Source organism: Typopeltis vanoorti, chromosome 11 (assembly GCF_054136105.1).
Source record: "Typopeltis vanoorti isolate ZY-2024b chromosome 11, IOZ_Tvanoo_1.0, whole genome shotgun sequence".
NCBI classification, from domain to species: Eukaryota; Metazoa; Arthropoda; class Arachnida; order Uropygi; family Thelyphonidae; genus Typopeltis; species Typopeltis vanoorti.
This window is the reverse complement of record NC_143559.1, coordinates 45,233,987-45,255,648: the sequence shown is the minus strand read 5'-3', so window position 1 is coordinate 45,255,648 and position 21,662 is coordinate 45,233,987. Positions and strand designations below refer to the sequence as shown.

The 21,662-nt window shown below is 34.0% G+C and overlaps 1 protein-coding gene across 1 annotated transcript in view; it reads right to left on the bottom strand.

Moving 5' to 3' along the window:
- LOC150101493 (cytochrome P450 2U1-like) overlaps window positions 1-21,662 on the bottom strand; it is a 71,921-nt gene that overhangs the window by 17,970 nt on the left and 32,289 nt on the right. Inside the window, exons 2-3 of the mRNA XM_090400812.1 lie at window positions 6,465-6,592; window positions 182-288 (exon numbers count right to left, since the gene is read on the bottom strand). Coding sequence (XP_090256938.1) covers window positions 182-288; window positions 6,465-6,592 — 235 coding nt within the window. The remainder of the gene's footprint in view (window positions 1-181; window positions 289-6,464; window positions 6,593-21,662) is intronic.

Sequence of the window (21,662 nt, the reverse complement as noted above, 5' to 3'; positions counted from 1 at the left end):
ACAGTAGGATTTGCCTTATATGCACCAACAGAAGAGGGCTATAACGACAAGAATATACTCAGCCAAATTTTTCTTATAAACCGAAGACTGGCAAAATATTCATTATATTCTCTAAATATATTATAATTGAAAATCTATATAGAAATTTATATGCATATATTTTTCATTAAGAATACAATACCTGGATGAGTAGTTCCCATTCACCTTTAACTAATACGTTATCGTTTAGAACTTGCATTAAAAATCTTCGTTGTTCTTGCCATTCAGGTCCATTATCTGAAGCTACATCTATTTAAAGAAAGTTGACGTGTTCGAATAGAATTTCAATAAAATAGGAAATAGAAATATAAACAAAAGCAACATATCAGTCACAATAGCATACATGCAGACCAAGTCAATCACGGTTCTTGAATTTTAATATAATCAGAAATAGAAACATCTTTTATAGTGATGAAAAAAAAAGATATTATAGAATATGAATGTTTTTCTGCAATTTATTGAAGAATATCGTTTATCCAACAACAGTTATCGGAATATTCCCAGTTCATCAAAACGATTGTTCTACAAAATGAATTTAAGACAGTTTCTTCAATCCATACCTGAAGTTATAACGAACATATAAAAAAAATAAATTAAATTAATTAAAAAATAAATTAAGCGACTTATATCAAATGAAGTGAAGTATAACCATGGTAAAACATCTTCTCTACAAAGAACTTAAAGTCATTAGGGTCATGCCAGAAATTACTTAGTGAGTATTCACTCAAATATTCCAATATTTCTCTCAAAGGATACTCAAAGAAATATTGGAATATTTCTTTGAGTATCCTGAGCTTTAGTATACCATAATTCAACGCCCATATTCTTTCGGATGTGAATTATGGAGAGGGGTAACTACTCAAACGGCTTTTGTCCGTGACTGAGGCCTCATCAGTGAGAGCTAGATCGATGCATACTAATATACATATAAAAAGGAAGTATGCTTTGCATTATGGGATAGTATAGCATTTCGTGTGAAGTCACCATATTATATATACAAGAAGTCAAGCCGTAAAGATACCTTACACACACTATTTTTTTTTTTTGCTTACACCTAGATAATGAATTAAGTAAAAATATAATTTTTTGTCAAGTATAATTCACTTTATAATCAAGAGAAAAAATTCTCTCTGATTCAAACTATTTTCATAATAACCCGATACATACACATTTCATTACTTGTATATGGAAAATATATTTTATCATTAATTCAACTTTGGTATCTTGTCGGGTTTGGCTAACATTGAGGAGATCTACATAAAGGTGAAAAGAGGGAACTAAATTTAAATTTCAGTAAAATTTAAATGTAAGAACTTCGTAAATTTAAATCTAACCAAATATGATTATTACATTATTACTTACGTAAATCACAAGCCTACCAATCTTCGTTATCGTTTTCATTTCTTATGTCGCTTTCTTAGAGTCAACATTTTCGTTATTACAACACAGTTCATTAACACTCACATATATACTCATTTTCAACCACTGCTGTCAACCAAGAAATCATGCACTTAATAGCAATATCTAACAGATATATTGCTATGATATAATGGGATTGACAAGTTTAATTGCCAATCAGGATGCAATATAATGGATTTACTATTCACCATTTAAAATCTCATTTACTGTAACATTCCATTCCATTCCATTTATGTTGATATTACACTAATATCAACATAACTGCCGCTACTGAAATATTATGTCACGTAAGGCAATCTGAACCCAACCATGAAATTGAGAAAGTTACCATTACTTACTAGGAAGAGGACGAGAGCATATTACTTGATCCGAATCTGAATAGCTAGCGATAATATATAAGAATGGCACTAATAAATACTCAAGACCTTAATATCGCATTTAAGAATTAAACAATCATAAACGCTGTCCGTAATCTGATGACTATCACAAAATACGGCCAGCAGCCCATCATGTTGCTATTCCTGTGTGTGTGTGCGTGTGTGTGTGTGTGTGTGTGTGTGTGTGTGTGTGTGTGTGTGTGTGTGTGTGTGTGTGTGTGTGTGTGTGTGTGTGTGTGTGTGTGTGTGTGTGTGTGTGTGTGTGTGTGTGTGTGTGTGTGTGTGTGTGTGTGTGCGTGCGCGTGTGTGTGCGTGCGTGTGTGTATTCGAAATCTATAGCCCAGTGATTCGTCATCTTTCTTGTTTATCTGTTTTAATCGTGTTTAATTTCCGGCAATTGAATATATTTATTTATACTCACATAATTGAGCTTCATTCCAACCCTACCTCTTACTATACATTTCAACTAAATCAAGTTCGGCTTCGAATACCTTGTCATCCTTTCCTTCTAAAAATTCACAATCAAGTATATCGTTTTGAATTATTCTTTTGTCATTGATTTAAAAAATCATATATTAGTCAGTTCTAAATTAGCCTTTAGTTGGAGATTAGTGAAACTCCATCACACAAAAAGCTTTTCTATTTATTTGTGTATTTACTTTTATTTTAATTAAGTAGCTATGTTTGACAAGTGCAGGTAGCAATTCCGTTTACGGCCGCTTATTTCTCTTGATATTGATTGTACGATTTTGCTTTTGTTTTCCTTTAGATCAGTGGTTTTTAACCGGAGTTCCCCGGAACACTTGTGTTCAGCGAACTGGTTACAAGTGTTCCGCCGGTGAAAGATGTCACATGACATCTTTCAAAAACATTACTGGCAATATTAAAACCTGTACTAGACCAAGCTGTAAATATCTAAATTACATCAAGTCAATACCTTTAAAAGCAGGCCTGTTTAAAAAACTTTGCATATGGAAGCCAAGTACGAATTTTTGCTTTTTCATACAGAAATAAGATGGTTATCTAGAGGTAAAGTGCCATTCCGAATTTTGAACTTAAGAATGAATTATTCGCCTTTTTTCAAAATGAAGGTGCAGATACTTTTGTGAAATGTCTTCAAAATGATATTTGGTGTGCTAAAATGGCATACTTGGCCTATATTTGTAATTACTTATATAGCGTTAATGCAGGTATCCAAGGAAAAATGAAAATATTTTGACATCCACTGACAAATTGTCAGCTTTTCAGAAAAAACACATCTCTTTGGAAAAGCCGTATATCAGAAAAAAATATAGTAGATATGTTTCCTTCGATCCATAATAAAAATGTCGAGGAAATTATTTCCGTTATAACAGAATATTTAACAATATTGGAAGAAAAGATTTCAAGTTACTTTCCTTCCTTAAATACCCACAATTATGACTGGACACGAAATCCATTTGGCACAGTTAATACATCGAGTTGTGAGTTTTCGTTACAAGAAGAAGAAGAAGAACAATTATTTATCTTGTCAACGGATCGTACTCTAGAATTGAAATTCTCTGAAATAGCTCTTGAGGAATTTTGGATTTTTGTCCAAGACGAATACCCAGCTCTCTCCACAAGGGCACTGAAAATTTTGTTACAGTTTTCAACATCATATTTGTGTGAGCTCGGTTTCTCAATATTGACTAATATAAAAACTAAAAAGCGTGAAAGACTTACTAATATAGATATCTCTTTGTCTATATACATATATTAGACGTGATATTGCTGAAATCTACAAAACCCGATAAGCTCAAGTATCGAATTAAAATAAGTTCCATTTTTATAAAAGGCAAGTCGATACATATTTTATTGTTAATTTTATGACCCTAATGCGTTTGGTGTTCCCCAAATTTTTCTTATAATCAAAAGTGTTCCGTGACTTCGAAAAAGTTAAGAACCACTGCTTTAGATGTTCGAGGAGTTTCACTTTAGATTCTTTGTCAGACTCTTAGTGTAATTAATTACATTCTTAATGGTTTGATAGAATATCTGCAATGGTTCTGATTTTGTCCATTTCCAAGTAAGAAAGAAAAGATAATATGCGGTTGTGACACGTATGATTATTCCCTTTGTGAATAGAATAAAGATTCCATGAGAAAGGATGATTCTTTTAGAGTGCAATGCAATTCCCAATAATTTTGATAAATTATAATAACTGAGAATTAAAATTTTAAATTAAAATACTTAGGATAAAAATAGTTTTAAAAAATGTTACTGGCATTTTTTGTATTTCGATTAGTGTTGTTAGTGGAAACCGCTATCATGTTAAACTTGAATCTAGATATGTGTATTGATTCTTGAAGTACTTGAGTCTTTTTAATCCTCCATTTGAATATAACCCATATTAGCACTTTACGGGTTCATAAATGCGTTAATATTATTGCATCCAGATGGCAGATCAGCAACTATATATCAATACAAAAGCCTTCCTTAGCATTGTGGCATTTTACTGATATGCAGATCATACGAAACAAAAATAATAACATAAATCATCTGAAATAATTTTTGTTCGCCAAAAGGAAGTAGCTAGAACAATTGTGTTCCAGCTACTTCTAACTAACCATTTGTCGCTATGGTTTCAAAATGAAACTACAATGGTTTTCGTTTCTTCTTTACATCGTTTACCCATATACGAGGGTGGTCTGAAAATTATCGGCATAACAATGAAAAACGAATTTATAATTTTTAAATCATTTTTATTTTTCAACATAATCTCCCTTAAGACTAACACATTTATCCCAGAGATGCTACAACGGCATTATCCCGTCCCTGTAGTAGTTCTCAGTAAGATCTGCAAAATACCCCTCTACAGCTACAATCACCTCTTGATTCGAAGAAAAACACTATCCAGAGAGGAAAACTTTGAGTTTTGGGAAGAGAGAGAAGTCAGAGGGAGCCAAATCTGGGGAATAGGATGGATGTTCTTTGTGATGATTTTTTTCCTTCAGAAAACAGGTTCTTTTCTCACGATTTTTTTTCGTCTAGTCTGGTTAAAAGATGAATAATATTCCCCGGTAAATGTGTTACCCTTTTCAAGATAATTAATAAAACAATGCATTTATCATCCCAAAACACCGATGCCATGACAATTCCTGCTGATGGAACCGATTTTGGCTTCTTTTGCATTTAACAACCGGTTTCTCTCTCAACTGTTTTGACTGCTGTTTGGATTCTGGTGTGTAATAGTGAATTCAAGTCTCATCCATAGTAATACGTGGATGCACAAAAACAGTTTTTTTCTAGTTAAAATGCTCCAAGCATTGTTCAGAGATTTTCATGCGAGTGAGTTTTCGATCTGCTGTGAACAACCCCGACACCCAGCTTGCCTAGAACTTTTTCATTTGCAATTCTTCATGCAAAATATATTCTACACGTTCTTTTGAAATGCCTACAGTCTCGGCAATTTCACGCACTTTGACTTTCACAATTTTAAGCAATATTTGTTATGTTTAGCGATGAATCAATTTCACGCACTTTGACTCACCGGTCAAATGATTTCTGATGTTGTTACACGTTTTGGACATCCTTCACGTGGATAAACTTCAAGGCTGGTACGGCCATGTATAAACTAGGCAGCCCATTCCTTAATTGTCGAAAACGAAGGGGAAGGGTGCCCATAGACTTTTATGAACTTCGAAGGAATTTCTTTTGGCATTAAAACTTCTTTTACAAATAATTTATAACTGCACGATACTCAGTTTTATCTGTTTCAAGGGATAGAGACAACACGTTTGCTTCAGGTAGCTGTATAAAACAAACTACGTGATAGAATGACTTCCAATTTCAAATGGATGCTTATGACAGATGTATCAACAGAGGAAAAAAATCTTGCCGATAGTGTTGCCATCTATGGTCGAGGCCTAGAACTATTCTGACCATCCTCGTATATGCTTTGAAACCAGAGTTGCGAGATTGATATATAAAACTCAATAAATTATTTGATGGAATGGAACAGTATACTCCTTAATCCATTCCTATATATTGCTCCTTTGGATTCTGTATAGAGAGGCGGTTGAACATAATTTACGAGTATATATATGTTGACAAGTAGATGATAGTATTCACTTCAAGTATTTGTTGTGCATAATCTTGCTATTGCAGGTACCTGTTGTTGTTTTTTTATCTCCATGCTATATGAAAAGTAATTCTTGCATTAGGATTGTCGCCTTCGAGAATTGTAGTGGACTCCTGGTTTTAAGCAATATTTGTTATGTTTAGCGATGAATTGTCTTCAATTGTCTTACTTTAAAGAAATATCTGCATTGTCGAGTAGAAAATCCAGCTATGTGTTCGGAGCTGTTGCACTCTTATTGGACTCGTGAATTCATTGAGTTGCACGACATCGATATGGATGAAATGTGGATGTATGAATGAAAACAAATTCGTCTGCTAGTGACTCAATAAACTGCCTTTCATTTAATTGTTTTTGATGAAATTTCATGGAATCACGTTTTATAGTGCTTAATGTTTGCAATTTCATTAATATTGCAAACGTGCCAGTGCTTTTAAGATGGAAATTGGATGGTCAACGGTTATTCGCTACAATGGTTATTTGATATACTGAATTTAGGAATTAAAATCAGAAACAATTATAGAACTTACTATGACTTTGTTGAAGTGGGCAAACCTGAAATGGAAATGGTCTGTCTTGAATTGCTGGATTACTGTACGCTTCTTTCATGCTTTTGAAGTCTCCCAGAACAACAACAAGGCGACTTCCAATATACATGCTAAATGGGAAAAACAAAATAATAATACAGTAACATAAGTACAAAATTTAGTGAACTTTTTTCTTGTTTATAAGAATGCCATATAATCTTTATTCTTGTTAACTAACAGGAAAACTAACTCTTGCGTTCAAGCATGATATTTTTTAAAGTCACTTCATGCTTCCAATAAGAAGGGTCTCTTATAGAACTCGTTTAAACTCTTATAAACCAGAAAACAAAATTATAAATAATAATACGAAAGGCAGTCATCGATAGTGGAAGCATACAATATTCTCTTCCTTGCAGACTGAGAAGGGAGAGGGAGAGATCTTCTACAGAATCCCATTCAGAGGTAATACAGTAAAATAGATATGTAGGTTAAGAAGGTTTAAGATCTCTCATTCATATATAAATTATAATCAGCTGTATGTACAGGTATATGTAATGTCAACATTGTGATGATTTTCTAGAAATAGTTTGAATTTCAAGTGAAATAACTTGGCTTCAAACACTAGGTGTCGTATGCGTGTAAGCGAGAGTAGGCTAGTTCTTTGGCTTCCTTTAATTTTTGATTGTTTATGTTTGATACTGTATGATATTTTCCTGCAGAAATTGTATAACATGGCAGAATTACACATACCTAAGAACTGATTTAGAGTAAGTTTATTTAGCAATAGATTATGAAGTAGCATAGTGGCCTACTAAAGTTAGAATGTGTCAGTTTTTTTTTTCTGTAACATCAGTAGTAAATACAAGAAAAAGTATGGAGGTCGGTAAGTAGGAATTCGGGTGGGATGATAGTGATGAACGGGATAATTGTCACAAGCTAATATTGTAATATTAGATATACACGTATTTAGAGAAGTATTAATACAGAATCGATTATTCCATTAATTTGAATTTGAATTAAATAACTTTAACTAATTTTAATTTTACCCAAATGTTTATTTAAAACACTATGTGTATATGAATGCATACATAATATTTTTCACCTCCTGTAGCACAGAACTGCAATCAGATTTTAGCGCTAACACTTATGATAATTCTGTGCAAACTTCAGTGGAAAATAATACAGGGTGTCCCAAAATTCATGTAAGAAGTAATTTTGATAGAAAACACAGGTTTTTAATTAAAAATTGTAATTTCTTATTGATTCATAAAGTATACAGTATAGGGTTATGCATGGAATAGCATATCGGGTAAATGGCCTCCACGTCTTTGCTGGCACATACGCACTCTTTTGTTGAAATTTTCCATGACCGTTTTGCATAAATGTGGCTGAATTTCGTTGATACAGCGTTCAATTTCCTCCTTCAAGGCGTGAGTGGTCGTGGGCTTGTTGGCATAAACCTTAGGCTTCAAAAAACCCCAAAGAAAAAAGTCCAACGGCGTTAAGTCACATGATCTGGGCGGCAAATTCTGATCACCAAAACGGGAAATTACACGACCAGAAAATGACTCATGCAGTAATTGAATTGTTTCTCGGGCTGTATGGCATGTGACACCGTCTTGTTGAAACCACATGTCGTCCACATCCATATCTTGCAATTTAGGCACAAAAAACTGGATTATCATGTCGCGATAGCGAGCACCATTAACAGTTATTGCCTTACCAGCCGCATTTTCGAAGAAGAATGGACCGATGATGCCTCCAGCCCAAAATCCGCACCAAACAGTGACACGTTGTGGATGCATTTGTTTCTCAACAATCACTCGTGTATTTTCTGAACCCCCAAATGCGACAATTTTGTCGATTAACGAAGCCATCAAGATGAAAATGAGCCTCATCGCTGAAGATGATTTTGTTCGAAAAATAAGCACCCACTTGTTGTTGTTCCATAATCCATGCAACGAACTCTCTTCACTGTGTGTGGTCAGTTTTTAATAACCCTGAACTGTCAGCTGTCACGCTGTCTTTTTTTTCTCGTTGGCAACACTTTATCGCACAAATAGCGGTAAATTTAAATCTTGCGTGAATTTTGGGACACCCTGTATATGCGTTCTAGATCAGAATCATTTTAATTGAATATTTTCGCCTGTAGATAGAATTAGCAACTTTAGTAAACCTTTCTGTAATAAAACGGGCAAAAATTCTAAGGTGTTTATGTCAGTTGGTAAAGGTGACCTAAAACTAGGATTATTAATGAAGTCTAAAAGATGAATTTTTAGCAGTTATATTAACTGATTATTTGAATGATAAAACGATTAGCTTTATTAATACGAAGTCAGTATTCCGGGTGAAAACAATATGAAGTAGTTGGATTTTAATTATGAGCTGCAGATGATTTCAAATTCGTTTGTTTTAGATCAAGTGTTTAATAATAAGAATGGTTTGAGGATGATGGTATCCTACTAAATTCTAGTTGATGATGTTGAATATTGTTAGGGAAATGATGGTCAAAATAATGCTAGGCTGGATGTTAGATATACCAATAAGGGAAAACTGGATTTAAACTTGAGTACTCTACATATGTTAATGCACAAATATAAACATACACAAGCTATCATAATTCAAAGTGATGAATGTTGCTATACGCATATCAGTTTGATAATAGTAGGGATTAGTCGCTATTTGTTTCGCCAGACATTGAGTGCATCAGTAATTGAAACATGGTAACTGAAACTGAAACTTTTAAAAAAAGTATTTTTTTAAATACTTTTCCTTTCAGTTTTCAATTCTTCCATCTCTGAATGTGGTTAGGGGTGGGTTTTACTCAAGATACCTTTCTTTACTTATCACAAATGTAAGACTGCAGTGTTAGACCAGCAGTAACGCAATTTACTTCCAAAGATATCTCCTGTATCCTTTAATTATTCGTTTGGCTATAAGGCATTGAACTCTGTTTTAAGTTTTGTTGATTTTTCTTACATCTTAGTGCATCTTTCCAAATGAGTACAGCGTACAATGTTAATGCTAGGAAAATTCGGTATATATTCTTTTTCGGATAGGCCATTGAACGTTTATGTTAGATTCAGTAAATACAATTTGTAAATAATATTTCACTGAAATAAAATGTGTAAATTTAAATGAACAAATTGGTGGTCGTTGATGTGTTATCCAAATTTAAGCAAGACCATTTTTTATCTTGTGAAATTTCATGCCACAAACTAACCAGACTTCTTTTTTTCTTTTTTATAAAAAATCCACTCAGTGAATTAAAAGTCTTATTTGTTTATGCCAGCCCTCAAATATTTCAAGAAACTCTGCCAACTTTTGGAAGCAAAAGGAATCGTGCATTAAATTAATAGCCAGAATTTTAGTGGAGAAGATTTCATCTGAAAAGTCACAATTTTGTTACTACATCTGTAGATACTTCCACCAGACAAGAAAACACAGTTGTACTAAACATACCACTGTTAGAATTAGGCTATTTTACAGAGAGACAGTAACTATTTTAACTGAACACATTACTAAAACTCTTAAAAAGATTGCTATAGAAAAATGTATCATAGTGTGCAGATAAAATCAAATGACTTGAGTGCGAGTCGAAACTTATTTCACTACTTTACCAGCCATATATTTTAGTGTTGGGGAAATTAAAAACAGAGACCAAAGCAAATAGCAGAATTGTAGTTTTGTGAATATAGTACAAATGAACTGAAGAGTGACAATTTTGTTACTATATGTGTAGATGCCTTCCCCAGACTAGAAAAAAACAGTCATTCCACATTCCAACAATACGACTGTTAGAATTTGGTTATTTACAGAGAGACGTTAGATATTTTAACCCATCAAGTTACTAAAACTCTTAAAAAGGTTTGCTGTAGAAAATAAAAAGGTATCGTAGCATGCAGATAACAAGTGAATCAACATGCAAAAATCAAACATCGCTCACGATAGGAAGGGAAAAAATCAAAAAACATTACGGAACTTAATAGTCAGACCTGTTCTTCATTCAAAATTATACCAAATGATGAAAACATATGAGTAGGAATTTCAAAACTTTGAAAAGCTGATGAATTTCTTGCTTCCTGTGATCATAAATATTTATTTGAAGGTAAACATTTTATTTTTCTTTACAATTTTTCTTTCTTTCTTCCTTTCGTTTTTTTTTTGATGGTTGATATTGTTTTATATTGTTTTCAAGAAATATAGTAACGCTGCTTTCAGACACATCTTAAGTTGAGTGTCTTAATTTTTGTTTTGTTAGGAATGTGAAAAAACCTTGTTTGTCTCATTTTCGTTACTTAAATTTACTAATGCTAAAGAAAGAAAAATTAATAAATTTCTGTTATATAAGTAAATTCAGAGCTTTGGAATAAAAATGCAACTGTTAGCATTTGGTAATTTAATATTTGAGCAATATAAAATATAAAATATGCATTTGTAACTTAATGAACAAAGATGTGTGCTGTTGTTGCGTTTTCTACAGTGAAACTTTACTCAGTTATTCTGATTACAAATTGATATAAAAATTCATAACATTATACCTTAATGCAATTCTGTTTAATTATTGTAAAAAAACAAAATCGCATCTCTACGCTTCTAGAGATATGAATTTGTCAGTCAATGGCGGATTTTAGTCAGGAAAAGACATGTTGAGTTAATGAAAAATTGTTGCCTCTACTATGTAAAAACCATAGTTCAACTCACGTGAATACTAAAATCACTTAGTCACTGTGGGAAACTGAAACAGGAGCGAAAACTAAGACTGGAAATTAATGAGTTATCTTCAAGAAAGACTAATGAAAATATAAGCAGTGTGGGGAAAAAAATGCACACACAGTTATTTATTTATTTATTTATTTACTGCTCAGTTATTATGGCTAGAAAAATGTAGTTAACTGATTTTTAAAGTAAAACAGAGAAAAAAAAATTACGATTTTTAATAACAAATCTACCAGAATTCCAAAACCAGGAAGTTGCACATAGCCTCAATACTATGATGTCATTGGGGGCAGATAGCTTAGGAAAACATGAGCACTGTGGGAAGGAAAAGAGTACGAAATGGATGAAAATCTAAAGGATGTAGTCAGCTAGATTTTCTGGTTACTTACAGAAATATTGTTCTTTCAACTCATGTGTGAGTGTGTGTTGTGCTGTGGATATAAAATGCAACTATTTTGAAATATCTTTTTTGGAATAATCGCATTTAGGAGAGCCATTCTCTAAAAATTGTAAGTAATTTAAATTATCATCAGAATTTCTAGACTACATAAAAAAGGTGTTGTAATCCATTTAAGTGTATGTTTATTTTAATTTATTTTTTAAATGCGTTTGGTTTTTCTCTTAACTGTAAACTAAAAAATATCGATAGCCAAACATTTTGTAAAAAAGATAATGTTAGTTAGAAGAGTAATGAAGTTTAAGATCGTTAGTGTAGACAAATCAAAATATTCGGATGAATTTTATATGAGAAAAAAAAAGTGTGTTTCAGGGACACCAGCATATAATTAAATTATTCAGAAAATCCTAAAATTTGCTGCCATCTAGACTCTACTCTACACTATGAATTTCCAGTCTTTTAACAAGGAAAGAAATACCCCAAACTCTATTGGAAAAATAGTAGTAGTGCCTTTTATAGACATCCAAACACAAAACTTGATGACAATGATGGATGTTTGTCACCCTGGGAAATTACAAGATATCTTATCTTAAAACATCGCCCACAATTCCATAGGCAAACCAAATCATCACGTGATGTCACAGAGACATATGTTCCCCAGAAATTTCCAAACACATAACGTCACGATTCCTTATCGCTAAAAACAGCCACAATGCCATACGTAAGCCAAACACACTATGTGATGTCCCTGACAGAAGGGAGGGGGGAGCAGCGAAATTCCAAACATTCCAAACTCTATCTTATCTCTATCCATCACCCATAATGCCATACACAAACCATTTACTTATCTACAACTCATAACAACAACACACATCCACGACACAGATGTCGCTTCCCCCAATCACCTTACCATTATTTTGTTTATAGTGTCCCACCAATCAGGACATGAATCCTTATCCCCTAATATATATTCCTTTTCCATTCAAAACAATAATGTCTCTTATTTACAACTAACAAATTGTGTCACTTATCTTCATCTGATAACAACACACATCCACAACACGATTCCTTATCTTATCTTGATCTTGTTCAAAGTGTCCCGCCAATCACGACATGAATCCTTATCCACTAATATATCTTCCTTTTCCTTTCAAAACAATAATGTCACTTATTTACAACTAACAAATTATGTCACTTATCTTCATCTGATAACAACACACATCCATGACACGATTTCTTATCTTATCTTGATTTTGATCTTGTTTAAACTTCCCCACCAATCACGAGACGAATCCTTATCTCGAACCATCACCCACCACCCAAAACACAAGAACTGATGTCAAGGACACATATGCTCCCAGGGAAATTCCAAACATTCCAAACTCATGACGTCACGCACAATGACATCATCATATGACCAACCAATCACGTCACGATTCCTTATCCTATCTTGATCTTGATCTTGTCAGAAGTGCTACCCATACTACTGATGTCAAATAATAATAACAATAATATAATAATAATAATAATAATAATAATAATAATAATAATAATAATAATAATACCTCAATTATGCGAGGGTGGTCTGAAACGTTCTCGGCCTCGACCATAGATGGCAACACTATCGGCATGATTTTTTTCGAAGTTGACTCATCTGTCATAAACATCCATGCAAAATTCCTAGTCATACTATCAAGTAGTTTGTTTTATACAGCTATCTGAAGCAAAAGTGCTGTCTGTATCCCTTGAAATGGATAAAACTGAGTATCGTTAGGTTATAAAATTCTTCATAAAAGAAGGTTTAACGCAAAACAAATTCATTCGAAGTTCATAAAGGTTTATGGGCACCCTTCTCCTTCGTGTTCGACAATTAAGAAATGGGCTACTGAGCTTAAACATGGCCGTACCAGCCTTGAAGGTGATCTACGTGAAGGAAGTCCGGAAAGTGTAACAACATCAGAAATCATTGATCAATTGTACGATATCGTATTGCATGACCGGCGGGTCAAAGTGCATGAAATTGCTGAGACTATAGACATTTCAAACGAACGTGTAGGATATATTTTGCATGAAGAATTGCAAATGAAAAAGCTTTGCACAAAATGGGTGCCACTCTTCCTCATGGCAGATCAAAAACGCACTCGAATTAAAATCTCTGAATAGTGCTTGGAGTGTTTTAACAGGAATAAAACTGATTTTTTTGTGCGTCGATTTATTTCTATGGATGAGACATTGATTTACCATAACACACCAGAATCCAAACAGCAGTCAAAACAGTGGAGAGAAGCGGTTGTTCCACGCCAAAGAAGACGAAGTCGGTTCCATCAGCAGGAAAGGTCATGGCATCGGTGTTTTAGGATGCTAAATGCATTTTGTTTATTAATTATCTTAAAAACGGTAAAACAATAACTGATGAATATTATTCCGATCTCTTAACCACGCTAAACGAAACTTCGTGAGAAAAACCTGGTTTTCAGAAGAAAAATATCATCTTTCATCTTTCATCAATGCGCCTGCCCATTATCTCTTCCCAAAACTAAAAATCTTCCTTGCTGGTCAGCGTTTTTTTTTTTTTTTTTTTTGAATGAAGAGGTGATTGCAGCTGTAGAGGGGGATTTTGTAGATCTTACTGAGAACCACCACAAGGACGGGATAATAGCGCTGTAGCATCGCTGCAATAAATGTCTTAAAGGAGATTATGTTTAAAAATAAAAATAACTTAGGAATTATAAATTCGTTTTTTCATTGTTAGGCCGAGAACTTTTCAGACTACTCTCGTATATATACACGAGTATCAGATCTGGATGGGTATCTGAACGGTTCGCAGAGTAAGTATTCTTAAATGTGATGCCTTTTCTTCCTAATACCTATTCCAGTTTTTGTAAATATTAATATTTCATCAGCAAACCCTGCAGTATTTAAGTAATAAAATATATTTCCAATATTTTATCAGGAAACAGAAATCAAGAAACTCACCTATCAATAATATATTATTTCATTGTATAAGGATAAAAATATTATGAAAATCTAATTAAAATCTAAAATATAATACATCAATACATAAAAACTCTATTTTGTGAATTTATCTTTCATGCATTTACTTTTCATATATCTTTATCAATGCAATATCATTTCAATTTTCTAGCGAATAGTGCTTTCAACGAATTTTTTCCGTGATCAATTTTCTTGCAATGAATTTTCACAGCGTAAAAGTTTCCACTCGATGAATTTTCCCTCGCGATGAAATTCCTGTCGATGAATTTTCCCTGTGATAAATTTTCCTGCGATGAATTTTCCCCGAGATGAATTGTCCGCGTCGAGATGAATTGTGGGCGTTGAATTGTCCATGAACCTTCATCAAAAATTAACAAACACATTCTATATCCAAATGTCGCATCTGCTTAGCGGCCAGTACCTCATTCTATTTATTTTCCAGTATCAAACACCTGCAGACATCGAGAGTGGTGGTTAAGAAACAAATGAAATATCCGACACTGAACATGATTTCGGAGTCAAAAACGACGATTCACACTTAATCACCCAAGAGGAATCGAATGATCATGTAAGAGATCTGAATCTTACAAAGGATCGCGCAGAATTGTTAATGTCATGGCTCCAAGGGTGCAGTCTTCTAGCTAGAGAAAGGAAGACACACATTTCAGGCAACGTCAATGCGAGTACATCAGTTATTTCAGTAAAAGTGATACCCTGACCTTTTGTATTAACATACATTAGCTGATGGAGGTTTATGGTATTGGACACACACCGTCTGAATGGAAATATTTTATTCATTGCCAAAATCTAGTCTGAAAGCTGTTCTCCTTCACAATGCATATTCATTTACTATAAATGAAACATAAAAACAGTTCTAAAAATATTATGGTGCGTGCAAGCGAAACATCTGTGCTGATCTTATAGTCATTGCTATTTTGCTTGGATTACAAACAGGATACATTGAGGACTATTTCTTCCTATGTGAATAGAACAGAAGAAGCAGGAGTTATCTTTATGCTTAAACAGTGGCCGTTGCATACAAATCTCGTATCTGGAGAAACGAATGTTAAACCATTCTTTTACCATTCATAGAGACATAAAAAAGTCTATTTGTCACCCCTTCTCATCAAACTCAGACTCAAGAAAACATTTGTAAAAGCAATAAATCAGAAAGAAGCAGTTTCAGTATTTGAAACAAAATTTTCTAAAAATAAGTTATTCAAAACTAAACGAAGGCATTTCTGTTGAACCGGAAATTAGATTGTTAATGAACAGTCACAAATTTAAACAAGTTCTAAAAAAAGGGAAAGCATAGACACATTTTAAGTTAGTTGCAGAAAACGTTTTGGGCAACCACAGATCTTCAGATTACAAAGAAATCGTTTCTTCTATGCTCAAAGCATATCATGGCATAGGATGCAAGGTGTCTCTGAAAATACACTTTCTGGACTCATATCTAGAATTTTTCCAGAAAATCACGGATCCCTAACTGATCAACACCGCTTCGTATAAAAGGAAGTGGAGTCATGCTATGTTAAATGGTTACTGTTTTGGGTTTGAGACGGGAAACACCAAGTTCATCTTATAAATGGAAATTCAAGTTGTCTTTCATTCTGCATGTATGATATAGTTAATGGTGTATATACAGTATCTGGACATCGCTCTGTGATTCGTAAAGTGACGTCTAGATGTCACTATGACCTCACCTACCGGTATAAAAGGAGGCTCGGAACTGTGTGTTGTTCAATGATAACAAGTATGAGCAGAATGGGTAGGTCAAGGGAGTTCAGTGACTCCGAACGTGGACTAGTTATTGGTTGCCACATCAGTAAGAAATCTGTCAGAGACATTTCAACCTCCTCAAGTTCCCCAAGTCAACAGTTGGTGACGTAATTGTAAGTGGAAATGTGAAGGCACCACCACAACAAAACACGATCGGATAGGCCGTATTTATTGACAGACAGGGACTGTCAAGCGTTGAAGAAGATGGTTCTTGGAAATCGCCAGACATCGACTGAAACAATCATCCGTAGTGCTGCTATCTGTCCATCCAACACCATACTGCGCATCGAGAGTTAAGAGGAATGAAGTTCCATGTTCGAGCATCTGCCATTATCCAAACATTTCTCCTGCGAACGCTAACCGCCGCCTGCAGTGGTGTAAAGAGCGACAACACTGGACAGTGGATAACTGGAAACGTGTGATTTGGAGTGATGAATCACGCATTTCCATGTGGCAGTCCGATGGGAGGGTATCGGCGTGGCGAATGCCTGGAGAACGATTCCTACAAGCGTGTGTGGCAACAGTGAAATTTGGAGGAGTCAAGTATTGTCAGAGGGTCAATACTTGATTCCCTCGTAACGATACATGGAAAACTAAATGCGGAAGGGTACAAGGACATTTTGACCCGTTGTGTATTGTCTAAGGTAGAAGATCGATTAGGTGATGACTTGTCTGTACCAGAATGATAATGCTGCCTGCCATAAAGCAAGGCCTCTGAGGGAATGGTTTGTGGACAATAACGTTCCAGAAATGGACTGGCAGGCCCAGAGCTCTGACTTGAATCCCATAGAACACCTTTGGAATGAATTAGAACGCCGACTTCGCTCCAGATCCTAACGACCCACATCACAAACTTCTCTTGCTACAGCTCTTCAGGAAGAATGAGCTACCATTCCTCCAGAGACGTTCCGAAGCCTCATAGAAAGTCCCCATGGCATAGTTAGAGCTGTCAGAGAAGCAAAAGGTAGCCCACCTCGTATTAACGTCCATTAGTGGAAAGTGTGTCACAGGGAAAGACTGTTTACTGTTAAGAGTAGGTGTCAGGATATTTTTGATCAGATGTATCATAAACTTGTTTCTATACAAGTTTCACAAATATGTATAGACTTGTTACTCAAAAAAACATAAGTGATAGGAAAAATTTAAAAAACATTTGTAATTTGCTTCAGAAAGTGAGTAAGAATCACACACAGCTAGAAAGTAAATAGAAAAGAAAGTTAAAATTTGTCTGGCAGTGAATTATTGATGAATTTCAGAGCGTTTCCGTAATAAGGGAAATCATCTTTTCTTCAGGGATTCGTTGTACACTGTTAAAAAAATGATCACTAATTATAAACAGAATCCAATAAAGAGAAGCAGACATGTGCAGCCATCTGGTTGACCTTTACCTTAACAGAATATTCTTGTCTGGAAGAGTGTTGGTTCTATCGTCGATTTTCTTGAGTTACGAGACTAAAGACTCTCCCGAGTTTCCGAGAGAAAAAAAAAAACATCCCTCTCTTCTGTGCCTGAGATGATTGACTAATTCGGGAACCGCTCGTAGAAAGGGTTAAGATTTTCCACTAATTGGATACTAGATTCAAGCTGAGAAATGGCTTTAGCTACATACTCCTGTTCCTATTATTATTAATAGCAGTAGTAGTAGCAGCAGTAATGATAGTAACATATATTACATGACACTTCTTTGCCGTGGGAGCCCTCTTCTCACCATTCTATATCACATAAATACATAATCACCATCTACATTGCACATATTCGTCAGCGAATTTTGAGTGTGCACTCCGGACTATTATCCAGTTTCAGGGAAGAAAACAAGCATGTTATTCTGTAAAAAAGAATACTCTGATACTACCATGTAATATCTGCCAAATCTCTTCCAAGTGAAGAAGATCACAGAGAAATTATTCTTCTCATGAAGAAATTCAAATCCAGTTTTTTCCAGAGAAGTGAACATATCCAACTGTTATTCCAAATGATGTACGAAAGTGCGCTGTTAGCTTAAAGACCTCCTACTACATTTTTTCTTTAATTTCATTAGAAGTAACATTGGTAATCAGGATCTAAATATCGAAACCAGGTTCAGTTTCCTCAACTGCATTTATCACACCAAAGTGATTCCTGATTTTAATTTCGCTAAAAACAAATACCCAATTTCAAGCATTTATCCTCTCTTTTTAAAGCCTCTCCATTTAACCACATATCATAGCAATATTAGCATTCTACGATTTCTCATATACTTGGAATTGCATATTTTAAAATTTGCTAAGGTAGTTTCCTGTACCCTTATTATTTTCGAAGAACAACTGCAGAAGAAAAATTTATCCAAATAGGTGCTAACAAATTTTACATCTACTACAAACAAAAGAAACTAGAACAGATTTTGTTTAATAATTGCATCTAAATTATTCAACAGTATATTATACAACAAAGCCATAATATATCAAGCTCTAGGAAGATCCGGCCAAGTATGTTTTCTACACAAATCTCTCTCTCTCTCTCTCTCTCTCGCTCGCTCTAATGTAATCTCTCAATTTTCTTAGCTCACTAGATAATTTTAATGTTTCCTGACGCTGCGCCTTTTCTGAAATCACACACACACACACACACACACACACACACACACACACACACACACACACACACACACACACACACACACACACACACACACACGCACACGCACTACTTTGTAAATTCCATTAGAAATCTGATACACTAAATACGTCTTTCAAATATTCACGGTAACGATGTAGTAGATACCACTCGTTAAGAGGTTCTGATTCCTTATGAATAATTAAAAGAGGTTCTGATATCATTAGCTATATTAGTTTCATAAATATAAAGCCGTTGATGAATAAATGATTATTATTCATTCATTCATTAACGAGAATGTACTCTTGTAATGTTAGCCATAGCATGACTGTTGCATATCCATCAATTGATGGAATCACATATAAATGGCGTTACTAGGATATCCAGTGCAATAACTGGATCGGCAGTAAGTAATATTTAAAAAAATTACGAAAATTTTAGACTTTTAGCTATAGATCACACGAAACTAGAGTAGACGTTAGCCTCAAAATTTACATCTAGACATTTCATGTCATATCACTGATATATTTATATACAAATTCCCCGAAGAATGATACCTTGGTCAATTATGAATTTATATTCTTTTCTATGCTAAACTCTTACCTAAACACGCTGCCATACTTATTAGCAAGTGTCGTAAGTTGGAATACGTCGTTCGTTTTCAGAAATGGCCAGTATCCCAAAACTGGCAACCCAATTGGCCCGGGTGGGAGTTTTCTTCTACCGTTTAAATGAAAATAGAAAATATACAGGAAAAGCAGTAGCAAGAAAGTCACAATGACGGTGAAATTATTAAAATAAGATCCAATCAAATGTACATCCTGGAATGCCATTGGTAAGCTGAAGGAAACACGTCGACTGCCACTACACAGCCGAGTTTATGGTTGCCTTTTATATAGTCATGAAATGTATCCACGTGATAGAAGTGATAGTTATTATAGTTAATGTCTGAAATAAAAAAAAAACTAGGCCAGAGAAGAAATATACTCACAATAACAAGCCAGTTAAGATGGAAAAAGTTTGCAACTCAAAATCTGAAGAATGTGTGGATGATATTTACGAATATGAAACTAATATAGCTAATGACATCAGAACCTCTTTTATTTATTCATATGGAATCAGAACCTCTTAACGAGTGTAATCTACTATATCGTTACCTGTTAGCACAGCAGATTGTGATAGTTATCAGAATGGTAGGTGTATATAATTAATAAACAGAATACGGGAAGGTGGAGATTGTAAAAGAAGTTTTATCATGTTTTTGAAGCTTGCAGGTAAATTTCATGAGGAGAGCTGTTCCTGGGATAAAGGAAATTACAGAAGAAGAAGAAGGAAAGCATGCCCAAGGGAAAGTATAGGAATGCTTAGTACAACAGTGATCATGAAGTACCTATTGAACAGATACAGTGCTAGTTATACATTGCGTCAGATAGATGGATTGAAGTGGGTCTGTAAGGGACGGATAATGCAAGAGCAGATTTCCTCTCCTCTGGAGCGCATCGAGAAATTTTAGAGAATTTTTAGATCCACCACTTGAAACATGTAAGTAACATTCTAAAGATGGATGGATTTTGGATTTATATATAGTTAGTACCTGTGCCTCAAAGGCTCACTTTAGTGAATATGGGGGTGGCAAACTCGAGGTACCTGACGTGGACCCTGTCTTATTTCATGTAATGTATATCTGTTATATTATCTGTACGCTGGTCTTTTCTATTTTACTATTTCTTCTCCTCATTTGTCGAAATGGCCTCTTGCAAGCCTACCACTTTCTTCTTGCAGCGACTTCATTCCAAAATGCTAATATGACTGTGCCTTATAATGCATTTTATGCTTTATATACAGTTAGTATCTGTGTGTGTGCGAAAAACAGCATCTTGTTCTGAAGAAATTCTTAGGTGTTGTTTTTTTTTTTAGATGACGAAAGCGCGATTGGTCTGATCTGTTTACTCAAGGACAAGCTTATGAATAATTTACCCATCAGCCACAGAAATCATTTATTCATTTATGAAAATAATTTATTGATTTTTAAGATTTATTAAAAGTAATCCTTTTTTCTATAAAATAAACATTAACGGAAGTTGTAAAATAATTTCTTCACTCTCTCCCATGACGAAAACTTTGAACGAAGCTACAAAAGTCATTCATTCATATGTCTATTTTTATAGCTCATGAATAATTTATTCATCAGCTAGAGAAATACATTTATTCATCTATAAAATAAGTATTCACTTTAAAGAAAAATTAACTTTAAAAGAAGTTATAAAAAGTTATGCATAAAGGAAAATTTGAAAGAAAAGAACTATAAAATAATGTATTCATTTATTGATAGCAAAAGTAATTAATCATTTTAAAATTTATTGAAAATAATATTTGTTCCATAAAGGAAAAAACTTATAAAAAGAATTTATTCATCTATATTCTTTGAAGAAAACTTTGAAGGAAGATATAAAAATAATTCATTCTTCTCTTCATTTTTATAGTTGATGAGTAATTTATACACTTATTCATCTATAAAATAATCTAATACTTATCAAAATTTTATAGATAATTTTCAAAAATAATAAAATATTTGTGAACATTATTTTTAAAATAATGTGTAGCTCAGTGGATGTGGCGTTTGCCAACCATAGCGCTTGGCCGCACGAAGGAAGACTTGGTTTCGAGTCTAGTCGGCGACTAGAGGAAATTTTTCTAAGCCTTTTTTCGACCGGTTC